The 18,413-nt window shown below is 40.4% G+C and overlaps 1 protein-coding gene across 12 annotated transcripts in view; it reads left to right on the plus strand.

The window, feature by feature from the left end:
- The window catches only part of SOX5 (SRY-box transcription factor 5), a 377,294-nt gene that overhangs the window by 333,277 nt on the left and 25,604 nt on the right, over positions 1 to 18,413 (plus strand). For all 12 annotated transcript variants that reach the window (XM_072954196.1, XM_006199937.3, XM_006199939.4 and 9 more), the window contains 2 exons: positions 2,474 to 2,651; positions 13,361 to 13,506. In XM_072954196.1, the coding sequence (XP_072810297.1) occupies positions 2,474 to 2,651; positions 13,361 to 13,506 (324 nt within the window). The remainder of the gene's footprint in view (positions 1 to 2,473; positions 2,652 to 13,360; positions 13,507 to 18,413) is intronic.

Genomic DNA, 18,413 nt, shown 5'->3' on the forward strand with positions numbered 1-18,413 from the left:
TATCCCATCAGCGCCCAGGTCTGCATCATCTTCGTGGACACCACCTTTCCCCCAATATGGACACTCACACTCTGTTTTCTCTTTGCTCATAAATCTCTGTTGCAACTCAGGGAATACGTTCCTTTCTTTCTGCACAGTCAAGTGAAGCAGCCACCTTTAATTTCTGCAAGTATCCCCTCAAAACTTGTGCAAGAGTTGTGATGCTGTCAAAAGCAGTTTTCAGGCCATCGTGACAAAAGCCAGTAGTTTCATACAGAAAGTAGTGAGCAGGTACAACCTTTGACAGGGAGGAAAGTGCCGAGAGTATTTATAGTTGCGTAGTAAACAGTTTATAAAACTCCTATATGACAGGATATTCAGGCTGAATGGCAGGGAGAAAATGTGAATTCTAATCCTTATTGGCCCACCGAGTCTCAGGAACATTTGGTTTGTTACACAGATTCACGTTTTCATTTGTTACTGTTAGCATGTGATATGTTCTGATAAAATTTTGAAGATTGAGATAACATTACATATTTTTAATGTTACCTCCTTATACTGAGGAAGCTTTTCAAAGGGTTTTGAAGCCTAATAAATAATTTTTTTAATAATCTCCCTTCATAAGGCAGTATCTCTCAAATGTTAATGTCCACCAGAATCACCTGGGAGTGCTTGTTAAAACTCTACCTCCTAGGTTTCTACAGAGGAGAGAGAATTTGCCTTTCTAACAACTTTCCAGGTGGTGCTGATGGCACTAGTGCAAGGACCGCGTTTTGAGAAGATCCCATCCATGCTGGAGGGAGAAAAGACACATGTGTACTCCTGGGCCCTGCCGCCTTCTATAAGAATTACGGCTGACCAGCTCAAGTAGTATGGGAAGACCTAGGAATGATTTCTGCCCCGTAGTTTTTTAAATGCTTAAGTAAACTTTTCAAAATCATATATTGAGCCAGTCATGGAATTATCTTATTTTACTTCCTTCCAAGATTCTGTGAATCCATATAAATTTGGTATCATGGTCAATAATTTATTATGCATCTAGCATGAATCCCAGATTGCCACTTGAATTATCTCATGGATTTTCAAATAGCTGTTATTTTCTCTGAAACAGAAAACAGAATGGAAAAAAATGTGTAAGAGTAATTTTCCCTAGCCTGTTTATGGGTTTCCTAAGTGAAGCTAACCGTGGAATCAAATAACAGTAAGCCATTTTTAAAACTATAAACTTGAAATATCATACTATACCATTTTTACCATTTTTGTTAAGTGATTTTTCAGTGTTTCGGAGTAGAAATATACATAAACTTTTGTACACATTAATTAATACATGTTTCTTTGTCACCAGGTCACACCATTTGATTCTAAATTGTCCCAATTTCAATAAATATCCTGCTACTACGGGTAGATATTTCATGTTCTTAATTCATGCAGATGAAACAATAGCTAACTGGAAACTAAATTTTTCTACAATAGTGCCTAAGTAAAGTTGGATATAATGGAAACAATAAAGCACAAATAAATGACACAGTATTCCAATTTTAGAGCACAGGAAACTTTCTCAAGTTTGCAGTAAAAAAAAAAAAGTAATACAATGTTAAGTTTTCTGATTCTTATATATATTGTGATAGAAGTTTTAGCGATAATTGTATCCATAAATTTTACACATGAACTTACATAAAAGCTAATATAGAAGGGTATAAAATAGAATGTAAAGTATGTAAATTTGACCTACTCGAGTATGAAACAGTTGGAAATTGCCATCCGTGCTGAACTGACCACATGCAGATCTGTATACCGCCATGTAGTCCACTGTAGAGAGAACCTCGGAAACAAATCGGATCTTAACAAATGTAATATTCATTGTTTAGAACAGTGTTGCATATAAACAAATAGTACATATTAGTATAATGTTAATTGTGTTTATTTTCATTTTTAGATCAAACCCAAAAGTGTTTGTGTGAACCTTAGGAGAAAAGATTATTCCCTAGGAAAGTTAGAAAGTTTTCTTCCTTTTTGTATTTACTATGGAGAACAGTTCTGATCGGGGTACACACCATTTAACTCCCCCATCAGGGATGTTCCAGGTACTCTGAGCACCTGGGTACAAAGATGCTTGGGATTCAACACCTGTTCTTCGGAGGTTGAAAAAAGCTATCTGCATCATAATTTTATGTGAATTGTGCACTGTCTCTCAATAAAGATGAGTAGTACAAATAATATCTTTTTAAAGAATATTTCTACGTGACATCACTTACGTGCTTTTTGGATAGTTGAGTGCATGTGTACTTTCTCTTATACAGAAGGTTTTTCATTGTATATAGTTGGAAGTGTCATTGTTGACAGCTAACCAAACACGGTAATGTTCAGACTGAATGTTAAGATCACTGATTGGTGGAGTATTTGATGGGAAATGACAGGCAGTGTACCTGTGTTTTTCTAGGCATTTTTAATCAGCCTTTCCTTATCACAGCTCATGTTCTAATGATCATTGCAGGATGAAGTGGCACAGCCACTGAACCTATCAGCTAAACCCAAGACCTCTGATGGCAAATCACCCACATCACCCACTTCTCCCCATATGCCAGCTCTGAGAATAAACAGTGGGGCAGCCCCCCTCAAAGCCTCTGTCCCAGCAGCATTAGCTAGTCCTTCAGCCAGAGTTAGCACAATAGGTAAGTTCTGTTTCTTTTGTTCTTGCTGATTTTCTGTTTATGGCAATTGAATGAAAGCATCTTTTAATGGTAAATCACGCATACCCTGTGCATGGCTTTAGTTCCATTGGAGAGTTGCATACAATGAACCTCATAGGTCTGTTTTAAACATGCAATTGAAGTTTGTAACCGCAGTCCAAGTTATAATGTCCCCCCGAAAATCTAATTGAACTGAACATGTTTGTTGATGTTACTGATGTTCTTAAGTTTCTGAAAAAGAGGCTTAACTGACTAATCACAGACAGCAGTGGTTTCAGGTTGTTGTTAGGTGACTTGCCTTTTCAGTCACTGAAATTTATTTCCATTTTTTTTATGATGTGTGCAAAGTATACATAATGTTGAAGCACATTCTGCCTGGGTCAACCATCAGGATGTCAAGTTCCTTTCCGTTCCATACTGCTTGAGACTTACTTGAACACACCAAAATATTATAGAAAGTTGATCGCCTCATTTCTCCATAATTGTTATCTCCATAGAGTAAGCAAACAGTAGAAAATGCTTCTATACACTTTTTTAAAAAAAATCCCATGAATTTGATTTTAGTAACACACAAATCAAACTATAAATACTTCAACCCACATTTATTGATGTGTGTATTATTTGCATGCAGTTATGAGGAGGCTAGCACAGATCAGCCCTCAAGGAGCTAGGGTATAGTTGGGGCAGAGCCTTGCAGTACAAAGCAGCCATGGTGAGGGCCACTCCGGAGCACAGGTAACAGCCCTGCAGTCAGGAGGAGGAGGGTGTGGGAGTCTGTCTGGAAGGATCAGGAAGCCTGAGCTGGGGACAGGCTAATTCAGATGGAGCCTTGAAGAAGAGACATTTCAAGCTGTAAGACAAAACCTAGCGTGTAATAACACATTTTTTGAGAAATGCACTGATTTGGCTAGAATATAGAATGAGTGTGCAGTGGACAATGATCAGAGTTACAGCCAGAAGCGGCTGATGGAATCTGATTGAATGTTATCCTAAGAAATTTTTGACTTTTTTCCAGAGAGCAATCTCATCAGAACTTTAAGAAGAGTGTTATATTAACAGCAGAAAGAGATTGGAATCAGGGGGATCATCGATTTAGTGCAGGACAAGAGTAAGTTACATGACATAGGAATAAGCAATGATAAAGCAAAGGAGGGAATACATTGAAGATATATTATTAAAGAAGAATTGATATAACTTACCCACAATAGAGTGTACGTGGTGAGGTTTAAATTGGAGACAGAAGAGTCTAGGATTTTTGAATTTATAAAATAGCCTAGTGCCTTCCTTAACTGTGAAAGAGAAGACAAGAAGCAGGTTTGGCAGAAGACATAAATATAAAAATTTTTAAAGTATCAAATTTGAAACATAAGGAGCCATTTAGGTGGAGAAGTTCAGGGGGAAATGGTCAAAGTAAATGTAAGATGTGAAAGGGGTACTAGAGTTTTAAACATGGAAATTATTCCTTAAGGAAGTTCTTGGAGCCATCAGAGTAAACGAGTTCACCCGGAAAGCGTGTGTATGGCAGGAGAAGAAGTGAGATAAAGCATCTTAGGTGTTACCTGTTGCATTAGTTCTCTCTTACTGTGTAGCTAACTAGCCTAAATCTCACCAGCTTAAAACAACCAGCATTGATTATCTCTTGGCTCCTCAGGATCAAGAGTCTGGAAGCACCTTAGCTGGGAGGTTCTGGCTTAGGCTGTCTCTATGGTTGCAGTCAAGCCAGGTTCCAGGACTTTACTGGAGATGGGTGATCCTTTTCCAAGATGACTTACTCGCATGGCTTTTGGTTACAGACCCCAGTTCTTTGCCCCATGGGCCTTTCTGTAGAGCTGCTCACAGCATGACAGCCAGCTTTCCCCAGAGTGAGTGGTCCAAGAGGCAGAGCAAAGAGAAGGCCACAGTGCATTTTGTGATCTGGTCTCCAGAGTCACGCGTGGCCAGTTCTGCTTTATTCTTTTCATTGTAAGATGGTCACTAAGTCCAGCCCCACTCAAGGCAAGGGGAATCAGACTCCCAACTCTGAAGGAAGTATGTCAGAGTGTCTTTGGACATATTTTTAAAGCACCACGCTTCTTTTTTTCTCCAGGGGAAACCTGATAAAGAGCAAGTGAGTGTCTTAGACTAGAATGAAGATAAGGCAGTGTCCTCCTTGCCGAGGACAAATTAAAGTTTGGAAATGGAGGAGTGATTTAAATGGTGTTGCATTCTGTAGAGAAGTTAAAGAACGTGGACAAGAGCCTTGGGTTTAGCTGGAGCTCGTGGATGGTGGGGAGGTAGACTTGATGGAGAAGCTTCAGTAGGATGATAGAGCAGAACTCCAGTCATAAGGATTTGGAGAACATGAGGGCAGCAAATGCAGCTGATACATGACCAGCCTTTCTGTAAGTGTGGTGTTGAGAGGTGATTTTACTTTGAGAAGGCTGAGTAGAGACAGGCTTTAGAATAGGAAATCTTATGTCTGTATATAGACAAAGACAAGTTGCAGAGACCTAGCAAGAAGAAATGAGAGAGGATTATCTTTGGAAGGAAGAAATGCCTCTTCTTTTCTCTAAGGCTGAAGGAAATGAGGGAAAAGGGGGTAAAGTTAGAGAAGTTGTGGAATAGACACACAGAAAGCGGAAGGGGTATATATTCAAATACATCAATCTCTACAAAGTTGAATTCCAGACTCTTTGCCAAGAGGAAGTCAGTCTGGGGCAGGGGCGGTGGTAAGGGGACAGCGGTGAGAAGAGAAACAGTGAAGCCTGAAGTTTTGAGAAGTCTGAGAAGAGCTTGGGGTATACGTGTTCTTTTTATCATTGTGCACCATCCTGTTATGATCTCTCAGTCACTCTGCTCAGCATCCTAAATGGACACCAAGATAAGATTTGCTTTCATGTCTTAAACATGTAACAGAGAAAAATGTTTTATTTGGCAAGAATGATTCACTTCCGTACTAGACATAGAGGCCCATAAATACCATAGGGTTGGTACACGAGCTCCTTTTGCAGTGTCGCCAGAACTGGAGTATTTAACTAAAGGGATAACTAATATATTTGCATGTTTATCATGTGAGGATTTTTCACTTCAGCATTCCAAGGGTTTAAGTATGACAAAATATTTTAGAAAGGCAAGAATGTATTTAACGACATTTATCATCTGACTTTTTCCACTACTAAAACTTCTCTTATTTTTTTCCCCTGAAAAGTCCCTTCAGCACATATACATTGCTCATATTTTCCAAGGATTTGATGCCACTACAATTTACTTTTCTCTTTTCAACACATGCAGATGTTGAAAGCTGAAACTGTAATGAGTAATAATGTAGTTGGATAAAAGCTGTGAGCATTAATGGTGTTGTAAAGGTCACCCCTGAAAGAAGAATTAATGTGTTATGCCATTAATAAACCATGGAAAATTGTGAACCAAAAGATAACTTAAGTTATCATTAATGACATGGGGCTCTTTGCTATATATCTATTAGCTACAAATATAGAAAGTGAGTTTTTGAGGCTGGTGACCAGTATTACAGTGTATTCTGTAAGAATGCTTTTGATAAGGTATGCAGGTGATGGGCAGTTCCAATGAAAAGGGATCCTTAAAAAGCATGAATAGTTCAGAAGAATGATGGATAATTTTAGAATCTTGTGACCAGATGTTATCTTTCCCTTACTGGCTGTTTCCCCCCAAGGCTGTGCCATACGTGTAACACTTCAGACTTTTCTCAAAGCAGGTTTAATCTATTTTCTCACTGCAGCTCATTTTCGAATTATGGATCTTTAACTAGATAGAGCAAATATCCATACCATCTCTTCAAAACATATTATTTTCCAGATAAGGAGCCGAGGCCTAAAGGGGCCAAGTGCTTACCCAGGGCTTCTCAGGAGGCCCCTGGCGCAGTGTAGACAGTCCTGGGAGTCTGAGGTTATTGCCTTTGTTTTAATTTCAAGGAGATACGTGTACATGAAGACCTGGTAACCGGCCCAGTGGGGGTCGAGGCCTCACGGTCGTGGTCCCTGGGCTCTATGCTTTCATTTAGCCGTTGCCTAGCGACAGCCTCTCTGCACCGGTTGTTGTTCTCAGTCGCCTGGTATCCTTTCCCTCATCCATCCCATAAATGAGTGTTGAATGTCTTCTCTCTGCCATACAATTGCTAACTCTGGAGGGTAAGTAGATAAATGTCTTGGACTGGGGCTTCAGAGGCCTGTAGTCTTTGTTCTGTCCTGTCTTGGGAAGACATTAAAACATATTCTTACCCTTCATTCCTCAGAGGCAGTAACGCATGAATATTAAAACTTTACTGAGCAAATGTAGTAGATGCACATTGATTCAATGAAATGAGGGGAAGTCCCTTCAAGTCTGTTAATTTGGTATTTTATTTCTACAACTTGCTAATTTAAAATATGATGATAGGAAGGAGGTTAAACTTTCATTAGTTTGCATTTCTAAGGGAAAAAACTTCTATAAGGGAAAGTTATTAAACAAGAGTAGTATAAGAGTTTCATAGAAAGCCATTGGATTCTCAGGAAGTTAGGGATATTATTTAACATTGGACAGTTAATATTTGCATAGCACTTTACAGTTTACAAATTGCTTTCACATTTATTGTCTAATTCTCATGAATTTTCACAAAGAAATGGCTACATATTAGGCTGCCAAAAATTTGATAACTGACCTCAAAAATAGAAAAAAAGTTAGTATTTGTTGAAAGTAACTTGAAACATATGTGCCCTTACTTTTGCCTATAGCTAAAAAGTTCTATGTAAGATAATTAAATGTAGTAAAAAAGAACTTGTATTACCCAGATAGCATCTGTGAAATCTATGAATTTTAACAAATCTGTGTCATATGGTACAGGCTTCTATTGATAGGGTGACAGAGATAATCAATGAACTTGGAATTCTAAAGGTAGATACTTTCAACTTGGAAATATGCATTTATTCCTTCAACAGGCCGTGGACCAAAGGAATAAAAAACTGAAAGAAGAGAAATACTCTCAGATAGTTCATAGATTGATGTGCAGTACAAACTTAGAAAAACAAAAGCATTGTGAACAGTAAAAGCATCTCCAAGGTTTTGCAGGAGCATGGAGGTGGGAAGTACTAATGATGTGAAGGAGTGTGTCTGGGGTATGTCAGGAAAGTCCTTACAAAAGGGGTGATGTTTGAGTAGATTTCAAAACACACCAGAAAGAAAGTATTTCAGTGTAAGAGAAAAGCTCCAGAGACAGGAGTGAGGGTGGGAGGAGGAAGGCCTGTCCTTGGAACAGGAAATAGTTCAGTGCAGCTTAAGCACAGAACTCTTGAGAGACCAGCAGGAAATGACGCGGGAAGGATAAGTAGAGTTGATACCGTGAAGAGACTTAAAGTATTTGGAATTTATCCCAGAATGATGTTTTGGGGAAAACATTAAAGAGTTTCGTGTTTCAAGATATTTGGGAAATGCTGCCTACTGCTTTTATCTCTTGAAGATTTGCAATGCACATTAACAGAGTCAAGATTCTAAGAATTCATGCAATGGAGAAACTGTTTTAACTATAACTAAGTATTTCCCACATTTCTTTGAACATGGAATTACTTTTTTACAGTATATGTAGCTCAGCAATTTAGGAAATGACTCCTCTAATAGGCACAGTGAGAGATGAGTGTTTAATCAGGTAAAGTGAAGTGATCCAAATTCCCTTTTTTGGAATATTTCAGAATGCTGCATCTGGGAGCAGAGTAGGAAACAGATTCAAGGAGCGTAAGCTTAAAGACTGGGAAACCAGTTAAGAGGTTAAGGCATTAGCCCAAGTGAGAGATGAGGTGGCTTCAGCGAAAGCAGGGGCCAGTGGGGATGGAGCAAAGGCGCGTTTGAGAGCAGAGGAGGAGGCACAGCTCCTGCGCGTGGTTGCCATTCATACACGCGGGGTACAGGAGCGCTCTGAGATGGCTCCCGAGCGACTGGATGCGCACCCAGAAAGGGATTTGGGGTATGGAAAAAACAGCCTGAGGGAGGAGGATGAATTCTGTGCTAGACACGCTGCATGGGACGTTGCAGTGGAGGAGCCTGGGAGACAGGTGTGTCTGTCTGGAAGGCAGGAGAGGTCTGAGGCAGGCAGTCGATATTTTACAGTCCTTGCGATCACCCCGCGAGTCTCCGGAGCTCATTTAAGACCAATTGCGGTATATTGGTTTGGAAAGCCGCCACAACAAATTACTATAAACTGGGCCACTTAAAACAAATTTATTCTCTCACCATTTGGAAGCTAGAAATCCAAAGTCAGGGTATCCGCTGGGTTGAGTTCCTTCTGGAGGCTGTGTGGGGGAGCCTGTCCCAGGCCTGTCACCAGGCTCCCAGGGGCTCTGGCAGCCCTCGGTGTCTTTGGCTTGTAGATGCATAACTCCAGCCTCTGCCTCCATCCTAACCTGGCCTTCCCTCCCCGTGTCTCTGTGTGTCAAATCTCCCTCTCTTTTCTCTTGTAAGAACACCAGTCATTGCACTTAAGGCCCACCCAAAACCTGGGGTGATCTCATTTCAAGATCTGTCATTTAAACATCTGCAAAGGCGCCCTTTCCAAATAAGGTCACTTCGCAGATTCAGGGGTGAGGACACAGACATACCTCTTTGAGAGCCACAGTTCAACCCCCTACAGGCAGCTTACTCCTTTTCGTCTGCCTTTCGTGGGCTCTTCCTGGTGGAGCAGCTGTGTACTCACTCCTTCTGTTTAGATCTTACCCCATCTACGATTGCTAGTTTGTCCCTTTTTTTTTTTTAACCCTTAAAAATATATAACAGGGGCCTTTTTTAATTGTGAGAATTTTGTTAGTTATGGTTAAGAAGAAACGCCAAGGTACAAAAAAAAAAATCAAATTGTGGTCAGTTTAACAAGGTTATAGAATCTCACATTTCTTACATTCACGGTTCCTAACCTGCATTTCCCAAATCTCACTTGAGGGGCCAGCTGGCCTTTCCCCTGACATTCTCCTTCTAAGATGCTCACCAAACCTCTCCTTAAGACACACCCTTCCTTCTGGTCCTCTCCTAAAACATAAATTGCTGCCAGAATATATACTGAAGGCAGAATAAGATGCATCAGATGATGATTTGGGGCCTTTTGACCTCTGATGGGTGACTGCCATTTCACTGGACCTCGGTACCAATGGGAAATTGTGTCCCCTCGCAGGTTTTATCACACTGGTCAAAGCCGTGCAACAGGCCTGCTGGGGATGAGTACGCAGGGAAAATGAAAGAGGGAAAAAAGAAAAGAATTAACATTTTTTACCACCTCCTCAGGTGTACCAAGTGTTATCTACATGTGTTATTTCATTTAATTCTCCCATCAACCTTATGTTCGTTTTACAGTTGAGAGAAATGGAAACTCAGTGGAATTAACTGTTATAATTTGGCATATATCACACTTCCTAAGGAGTAGAAACCCAGATCCATTTGAATCCAATGCCCACATTCTACCTAAGTCACTCTGCCATTTTGTAAATAATCTGACAGTTACTAAGTAACTGTCATTTATTATGTGAAGAGACCATATTAACTCATTTAATCTTTACAAATTCATGTTTTATCTAGTTGAGGTTGGTGATTGAGACCTTAGACCAAATCTAAGGGGCAGATTAAGAAAGGCTCCCAGGCGAGGATATGAAGGTGGAGGAATCAGAGATGGGAACCAGGGCTTAGATGAGAAACAAGGAAGGAAGGAGTTTCAGTATCAAAGGAACTGTCAGTGCCTGGAATGGGAAGCGTCCCTTGGTTTGGAATTTGAAAGAGCAATGGAGTGGAAACAAGACTATAGCAGGAGTGGGAGCGTGAGGGAGGAAGTGGGGAGTATGAGCTAAAGCTTTGAGAAGCTTGGCTTGGAAGGTGAAGAGACAGGATTGGAAAGACAGGGCAACACAAGTGGAGAGAGACTTTATTTGCTTGTTTAAGGAGGAGAATCTTAAGCACTTACAAGTTGAGGTGGTAGAGATGGGAGAGAAGCTCAAGGGGATGAGGTAAATGTGAAAGAGAATGACTGGTAGAGAGTTACAGAAACCCAGAGCACGGGTTTAGGGGATTTGCCCGGAATAAAAGGGTGGGCACCATTTTCACTGAAACAAGAGGAGGCAATGGGCTTAAATGGAGATAGATTTGAAGCTAGCCTGGTGTAGGAGTTGGGATGGGGCCGGAAGGTGAAAGTTCAGCCTTTTCGATCTTTCCAAAATCGGAGGTGAGACCATTTACTGAGAGAGGGAATCAGCAAGGCTGGGAATTTGGTGACTGTGGTAAGAATAAAATGTTAAGAACCAGCAAACAATCCAATTATGATCCAACCCTGTAACATATAAATGGCTTTATGATGTAAGCAGATACAAATGTTAGAATTTCAGATAGCATTTTAACTAAAGCTCCGGTCTCTGAAAGCAAGAGTGTCTATTTTAAAGTGAACACCTATTTCCACCTGCACAGGAACACACACCTCAAATTGGAACTAGCCAGTACGGAACATATGTGTGTCTGTCAGTTGTTCACCCCCGTCATAATTTGCATCCTTTTTGCATCTATATTAATCATTTTTCCTACACAGTGTCATCTTGGCAGTGCCTAAAAAGCATAAAGAATTCATACTTTTGTTCAGTGCCAGGTGCCAACCCACTTCAAATATACTTGTGCTCTGGAGAAGCCAAAGAGGCTACAAAAACGCTTGGTACCAGGTTGTACATGAACAGGGGTTAGAGGAGAAGGAAACCAGGCTGGTCTGCTGAAGGATCGTAGACCAAGACCATCACTGTCATTTAAGACCGCATTTCTTTCTAGAGGAGCAGTGTTCATGAACAGAATAAGTTCAAGAACAATATATTAAGGCTGTTCAAGGTAACTGTCAAGTCAAGGATGTGGAGGATAAAGATGAGGTTAAAAACAACCAAAAGCTAAAGTAAGTATTAACCCTAAAGGTCTGACCTAGGTTTAAATAGTTGTTTATGATTCATACTGTACTTCTAATGAGCAAGGATGTTTTGTTTTGTTTTCTAATAAGTTCCAATGAGTTTAGCATGGAAAAGCAAAGTGTGTAGTAGCTCTCAAGACTCTCCTTTCTATTGGCTGCCCTGGGACTTACCTTTCTGCCTCAAGATCAGAGGACGAGGTCTACTCTGTACGTAGTAAAGGAGAAAAGACACACGGACCACTTAGAAGCCTTCCAGCACTGGAGCACTGCACTCATCTGACATCAGCTTCTTCGATAGAAATGTTTAAGCAGCAAGAAAGTAGTCTATGTTTTTTGGCAATCAGCAAATCAGATAGAAGAGTCTCGCAGTACGACGAGGATGTGTAATCTGACATGATTAGACAAGGCTCTTTAGTACCAGAACATTCATAATTGAGACAAAGAAAGAGTATTAATAACACTTTCCTAACACGGCAGTTAGCCATTTTATATTTCCTTTCTTTAATCTTAGTGTTTTTCAACAAATCATGGGATTTAATAGCATGTTTTGGCAGATTAGAGGATTTATGGCCCAGATGTTTTTTGTTCTAAAAATGGATTAGGGTGTAAAGTTTGCTGGAATCCAGGGAACATGTTGAGGCAAGCCGGTCATTTTATGTGTGATTAGTGCCTGCCTTCTGTCTCACAGTCCCTCCATCTGTCACAATTCACCAATGGATCTGGTTAGATTTAGCCTCATGTCACAAACAAGTCCCTTTTCTGGGCAATTTCATATTATAGATTCAGTTTATGCCATTTTATGCCCTAGTTAAAAGATAGGGAGAGTGAAAGATGATATATTAGCTTTCCTTTTAATATTTGCAAAACAATCCCTTCCCATCGGGTTGCTACCCGAAAATCATGCAGATTATCATCAGAATGTGCATCAAAGAAATAAATGACCAGTGTTAAAACTAAAGTTAAGTTAAAATTAGTTTGTCTCCTTACACCTGTTATTCTTTAAAAGACGTTTTTTGGCTTTTTTTTTTTTTTTTACCAACTCCGGATTGTGGGGTTGCAGACACAAGTTGGTCATTTGACCATCTTATTAAGAGTGTGAATCAAGTGTGATTATATTTACCCAGTAGCCACAATATCTTACCAGGCAATTACAGGTGCTGGGGTTACTGTCTGTGCTTGAAATTTAGCCTCTTGACTGTTGCAGGTTTGTGTCTGTGACAAGCCACTGCCACCTGTGGTTTATTTCATCATAGATGAACGCAGGGGGGAAATGCTCTTCTTTCATTCAGTTAATGATGATTTGTTCCTTCTGTATATAACAAACCGAGCAGTGCCATTTTCAAACTCTAAATTGACCTTTCCAATACTAAGAGAGTGTCAATGATTAATAGTGATAATTATCAATACCTGTAACCTCTGGTAACATTCAAATGATCCTTATAGGAAAAAAAATCAAAGATAGTTTGTATTTTTACACTACAAAATATTCAAATAACTAAAAAAGTTTATTCAAAAATTATATTTTAAACGTCTTTCCAAACATGTGGGAACAACTGTATTTCACTTAACTATGATTGATGTTTTGATTACAGATCATGGCACCATGTTGGTATATGACTGTGTGAATCAGTTGTCACTGGTCCTTCATTCATTCATTGTAGATTGATTCCACTGAGAAATTATTAAATGCCAGACACTAGCCATTCCCAAAGAAGAAGTGATTTTTATGGTTAAAAGTTAACCGATCCATGCGTTTGTACAAAACATATCCTTCATTCTGTTACATCTTCAGGTTACTTAAATGACCATGATGCTGTCACCAAGGCAATCCAGGAGGCTCGGCAGATGAAGGAGCAGCTGCGGCGGGAGCAGCAGGTGCTGGATGGGAAGGTGGCGGTTGTGAACAGTCTAGGTCTTAACAACTGCCGGACGGAAAAGGTTGGTTCATAAAATAACTGACTTTCCCAAAATACTTAAAGTGCCAGAATGTTTTTCTTCTTAATCTTTTTATCTTCTCCTCATCCTCAGAAGGATGATTCTTCCTCCCTTTTTCCTTCTGTCAGTCCGGAACTCCTCATGCCCCTGGGGAGAGTTGTAATTCTCTTCTGTCCATCGCCAAACCTTATGGGCAAGTAACACCCCCTTTTTGGCCATGACTTTGTATTAAAATGAAAGGACATCTGAAGTATCTGAGTCTGAGGGAGAATTTTGCTTCGCAGAGATGGCTCAACTTGTATTTGGGGATGAGCTGGATTTGAAAATGTTGAATCTTCTTTAATCAGCATAAGCTTGGATGATACTCATGCTCGTCGTCAAAGTATCTAGGATCCTGAGCTTGTCAGAACATGTTTCCACTGCAAAGCACTGTCAAGTTTTAGGTGACTGTGACTTTATTATAAAATGAATTTTGCTCTTTAAAATGCAGACATCATTATTATACCTGTTATTAAACCTATGCCTTGAAACGTCTGGATTTATCAGAGATACAATAATTTCAAACTATTTTTTCTAAACTACATTGTGTCTTATTCAGAAAAATATTATGCTATTGTAGAATGCTCAGAGTGGTGTACTTCTTTCCCTAATATTTGATATTATTAATTGAAATTTTCAAGTGTTCCTGAATCTCCTTTTCTCACAATCCTGTGGCTAAATAGATAAAATAGAGAAGAGAAAAAATGATCAGCTACTTAGTGATAACTTGAAAGTTAATCATCGTGGGAAGCTTCAAGTCAGTCTTGTCCAGGACGAACAGATTGCTAATTTGGATGGCTTTCTAGTTTCCCAGGTTTTGTATGGAATTTTGCATATAATCTCTAAGAAACTAGCAATTTGCACAGTGAAGGGGAAATGTATGTGTGATTCTGTCACAACTGTACTTTTCGTCTCGTCCCAACACGGGTCAAAAGAATGGAGAAATGATTTCCATTCTGTTCTGTTCCTGGAGGGGAGAGCAAAGCATGGTCAAGTTATCCATCCCTTGCAGTCTCACGGCGTAAGAAGAGCGACATTGGTCTGCTCGAAGGGCACACAAATTTTCTAGCTAAGCACCAGAAGGCAAGGGAGAAAGCAAAGTGACAGCTCTGAGAAGGAATGATAGCAAGCATAAAGGAATTTATATTCAAATATTTAAACATTCTTGAAAGGATGCTTGAACAGAAATTCCTTGTCTCTGCACCCCATGTAGAAATGAGTTTAACACTCAGCCAGATGCTAATGCAAAGTGACTCAAGCTATTCCTCGCAAGCATAGCTAAATTGCCGTTATTTGCTAAGCGCATTGAATTCAGCTGTGGATACAGCAGTTGGTTGCATTCAGCAAGCATCTGTACCCTTTTTTTTTTTTTAATCCTCTAAAGCAGAGACAACTCTACCTATCTCCCCCCTCTCCTCCCCTGTGTTGGCTGGGAATTGTCAAGTGACAACCGACCAAATCCTTTTGGACAGGAAGCCTTCATCCCGAGTTCTATATACTTGCAAAACAGACCTTGTGGTTGGATCAGGGAGCCCATTAAAAGCACTTTGATGGTATGGAAATTCATCTTCATGAAGCTCCTAGGCCCCTAAGCAGCATGCTGTTTAGCTGTGGTTACAGATCAGTCATTCACATCGGAGGGCAATAATTGTGCTGACGGCTTGTAAGGCAGTGGAAGTACATAAAATAATCCCGGGCCCTCCACCACGGCACTGCGAGTTAATCTTCTCTAATACAGATCAGCTGTTGTTCTAACACATGACTTCATGCCGGCTCCAGTGACTCTGCTCAGCCTTTTGATTAAGTAACAAGAGTGGAACCATCTGCATTCTTTTTAGTCCATCGGTGTCCATTGTTAGGGGCCTTATTTCCACCTCTCGTTCCACCTCCGCGATCGGGCTGTCTTTGATTTCTCTGATTAGCACCTCCTGTTTGGGTTGCAGGAGTGAGAGTCGCCTCTGTGGAGAACTACTGCTTTCAATCTGCCTTCCTCTTTTGTAGAATTATAATAACTTTGTAAAAAATCTGTTTTGGGAGCAATACCTGCCAAGATCTTTTGGCCAATTGAGATGTCTCCGTGTTCAAGAAGTTTATGTTCCTAATCTCTTCACCATGCACTTTCAGAGCAGTTGAGTTACATCTTCAACTATAATCTTCTATTTTTATGCATTTTTAAGTGAAAAATCTTAAAATACGATATTGTACCATTGTAATGGTAAAATATAAAAATGTGTAAATCATTGTTGGAATAGTCTGGCAAAACTCTTGGAATGTGTAAGTAAACCCTCTCAGCAGAAGGATTCGAATTAATTCGTCCCTATTACCCTTGATACATGAGTTTGAAGCTCTTCCAGAAGCAGGTATTACTGTGGTTGCCTTTTCCTGTTGAATGAGCTTAGCTGACATTTCTGCAGAATTAATGATCAATCTATGTCTGTGCAACTCATGGGAATGAAATAATGTCAAATTTATATCTTTTAATTGGTAATGATTCAACATTAGCGCCCGTATGTATTAGGGACGGTGCTGTGCACTTGAGGTGCTGTATTGAACAAGAAAATATGTCATCTGCCTTTATAGAGCTTCCAGTTTAGATCAAACTACAATTTTGACTGTTAATCATGGCATATTTATGCGTGTGAGTTCCTATGGGGGCTGAATTCAGACCCGATGTTGCTGAGCTTATCAGTTATATACCTGCTTATCCTTCCACAGAAAGTGACATCACTAGACATATTGCATTGTTACCTTCCTCATACCTACCTTTTTAATAGATTTTCATAATCGTCCAACTTTATCCATAGCCAAGGCAGAGTTATAGTTAGATCAGTAGTTGGTTTGAAATTTTGCTCCACAGTTTCTAACGAAAGACATAAACGCAATATATGAAAAGTTCCCCTTATAGTTTGCACAGTCACCTTCTCATATCATTTGAATCCCCAAAGAAGGACATGTTTTCTCTTTTAAAACAATACTCCCAACTTCCTAAACCCTGCAAGTGTATGAAATGAGTGTAAGGAGTGGGGGAGATGAAGGAGAGAGAAAGAAAGGAACTGGGAGAAAGGAAAGGAGGAAAGAAAAAACAGAGTAATTCCGCCAGCTGCCTCCCCTCAGTCTAAAAGGGGGTAACGTGGCCCTCAAGCCAGGTGACTGGAAACCTGTAGAGGAGATCTGTTTTCTTGAGTACGCAAGCCTTAAACGCATTCACTTTTCTCCACATTTCAAATGACCAACATACTTGTCTCAACTCAAATGTCTTAATTCTGAAAAGCTGTAATTGGGCAGCGAGAACAATTAGAGGTGTGAAGATAGGGACAAATGTTTTCCAGTCATATGTACCAAAACACATAATGAAACTCATTTTTACTGAAACACATTTTAATTGAAGACTTTGAAAAGATTTTTCGTTTCTTTACTTTTCTTGGAAGTGTTTCAGCATACCCAGGAACTGTGTATGTCAGGTTTCTTGGAAACTCTGGGACGCAGTGTTATTTATAATTGTCATCTCTGGTTAATTATAGCCTGATTGTATATTCAAATAATGTTATCTTTTATCACCCAGCTTTGTTACAGATTAGTGTTATGGATGAATAAGTAAGCTTCTCAGGTAGGAAGAATCAGAAGAACCTCATGTATTTGGTTTGTAAAAACCACCTCCTTTGCTTCAGCAACACCCAAATAGCAGATGGCACAGTGTTGCCCAGCTATATAGTCAGGATCTGACCCTGTGTCTGAAAGTATCCGTATCTAACAGGAGGCGATAAAAACCTCCGTTTTTGTCCTGATCCCACCAGGCAACAGTAATACAATAGAGACCCCGTGCTCCAAAATGAGGAGCAGACCAGAAGTTTCCCTAATTACTTGCCTCACTCCCAAGTAGCCGTCCTGGAAAGAGGAGGTCCATGCTGTAGTATCTGTTAGAAATGGTTTTCATCACATGTATTAGGATCTCTAAGTACAGTAGCTTCCAACAACTAATGATTCATTTTGAGCACATCATGAAATTTAGGAGCAGGGGGTGGGTGGCGTTAGTTTATCAGCTCAGTGATGTCAGCGTGATTATCCCTTAGAGTCACAAAATGTTGCTACAAGTACGACTGTCCCATAGAGGCGGGTCGATTCAGAAAGAAGTTATATTTTCCCTTGGCTGAAGTTCATTCCTCATTCACGTGGGGATGTTTCACTGCCCCCCTCAAGCCGGCTTCCACGCACGTCTCACTTGGGTAGAGCTGGGCCATTGCACGTCTTTGCGGCAGTTACTGGCCCAGGAAGGGGGGCTGCTTGAAATTGATGAGGAGTTATTTTCGGGGACTGAGTTAGAGATCTTGTCCCATCCCTCCAGAGATCAAAGGCCATTTTTGCTGTAAGAAAGGCAGGCTGCCACGTGCAGCGCCACGTTTGGATGTGTCTGGACTTCTGGAAGCTTGATTACCGTACTTTCTTCTACAAATGGACCTTGAGAGCGTGTTGGGAAGTTCTGGTAGGGGAGCATAGCTACACGTGTACCCTTGACTGACGAAGGGCCGTCCTCTATGGGGGAAGGTCATCCTCTTCAGCGAGTGTGCAGCTCTGGGAGGGACACACATGGAGCGCTGGGGGAGGAGGAGGGCACCTATCTGACTAGCCAGATCATCCAGTCAACCCTGGTGATCAGTGAGTGTCAGACGTGGCAGCCAGATCGCACTCACATCTAGGGGATATCTTAAGAGCAAAATATTGGCAGAGACAAAAAGAAGGACCAGAATGGCTGTTGGGTAGGAAAAGGCCATTGTCAGCCACAGCTACATTATAAAAGTGGCATCAGAACTCTCAAATATTTCCTTCGTAAAGCTGGTTAGTATTCTATTTGTTGCCATCTATCTAACTCCTTA

The sequence above is a fragment of the Vicugna pacos genome, chromosome 34 (genome assembly GCF_048564905.1).
Source record: "Vicugna pacos chromosome 34, VicPac4, whole genome shotgun sequence".
NCBI lineage: Eukaryota > Metazoa > Chordata > Mammalia > Artiodactyla > Camelidae > Vicugna > Vicugna pacos.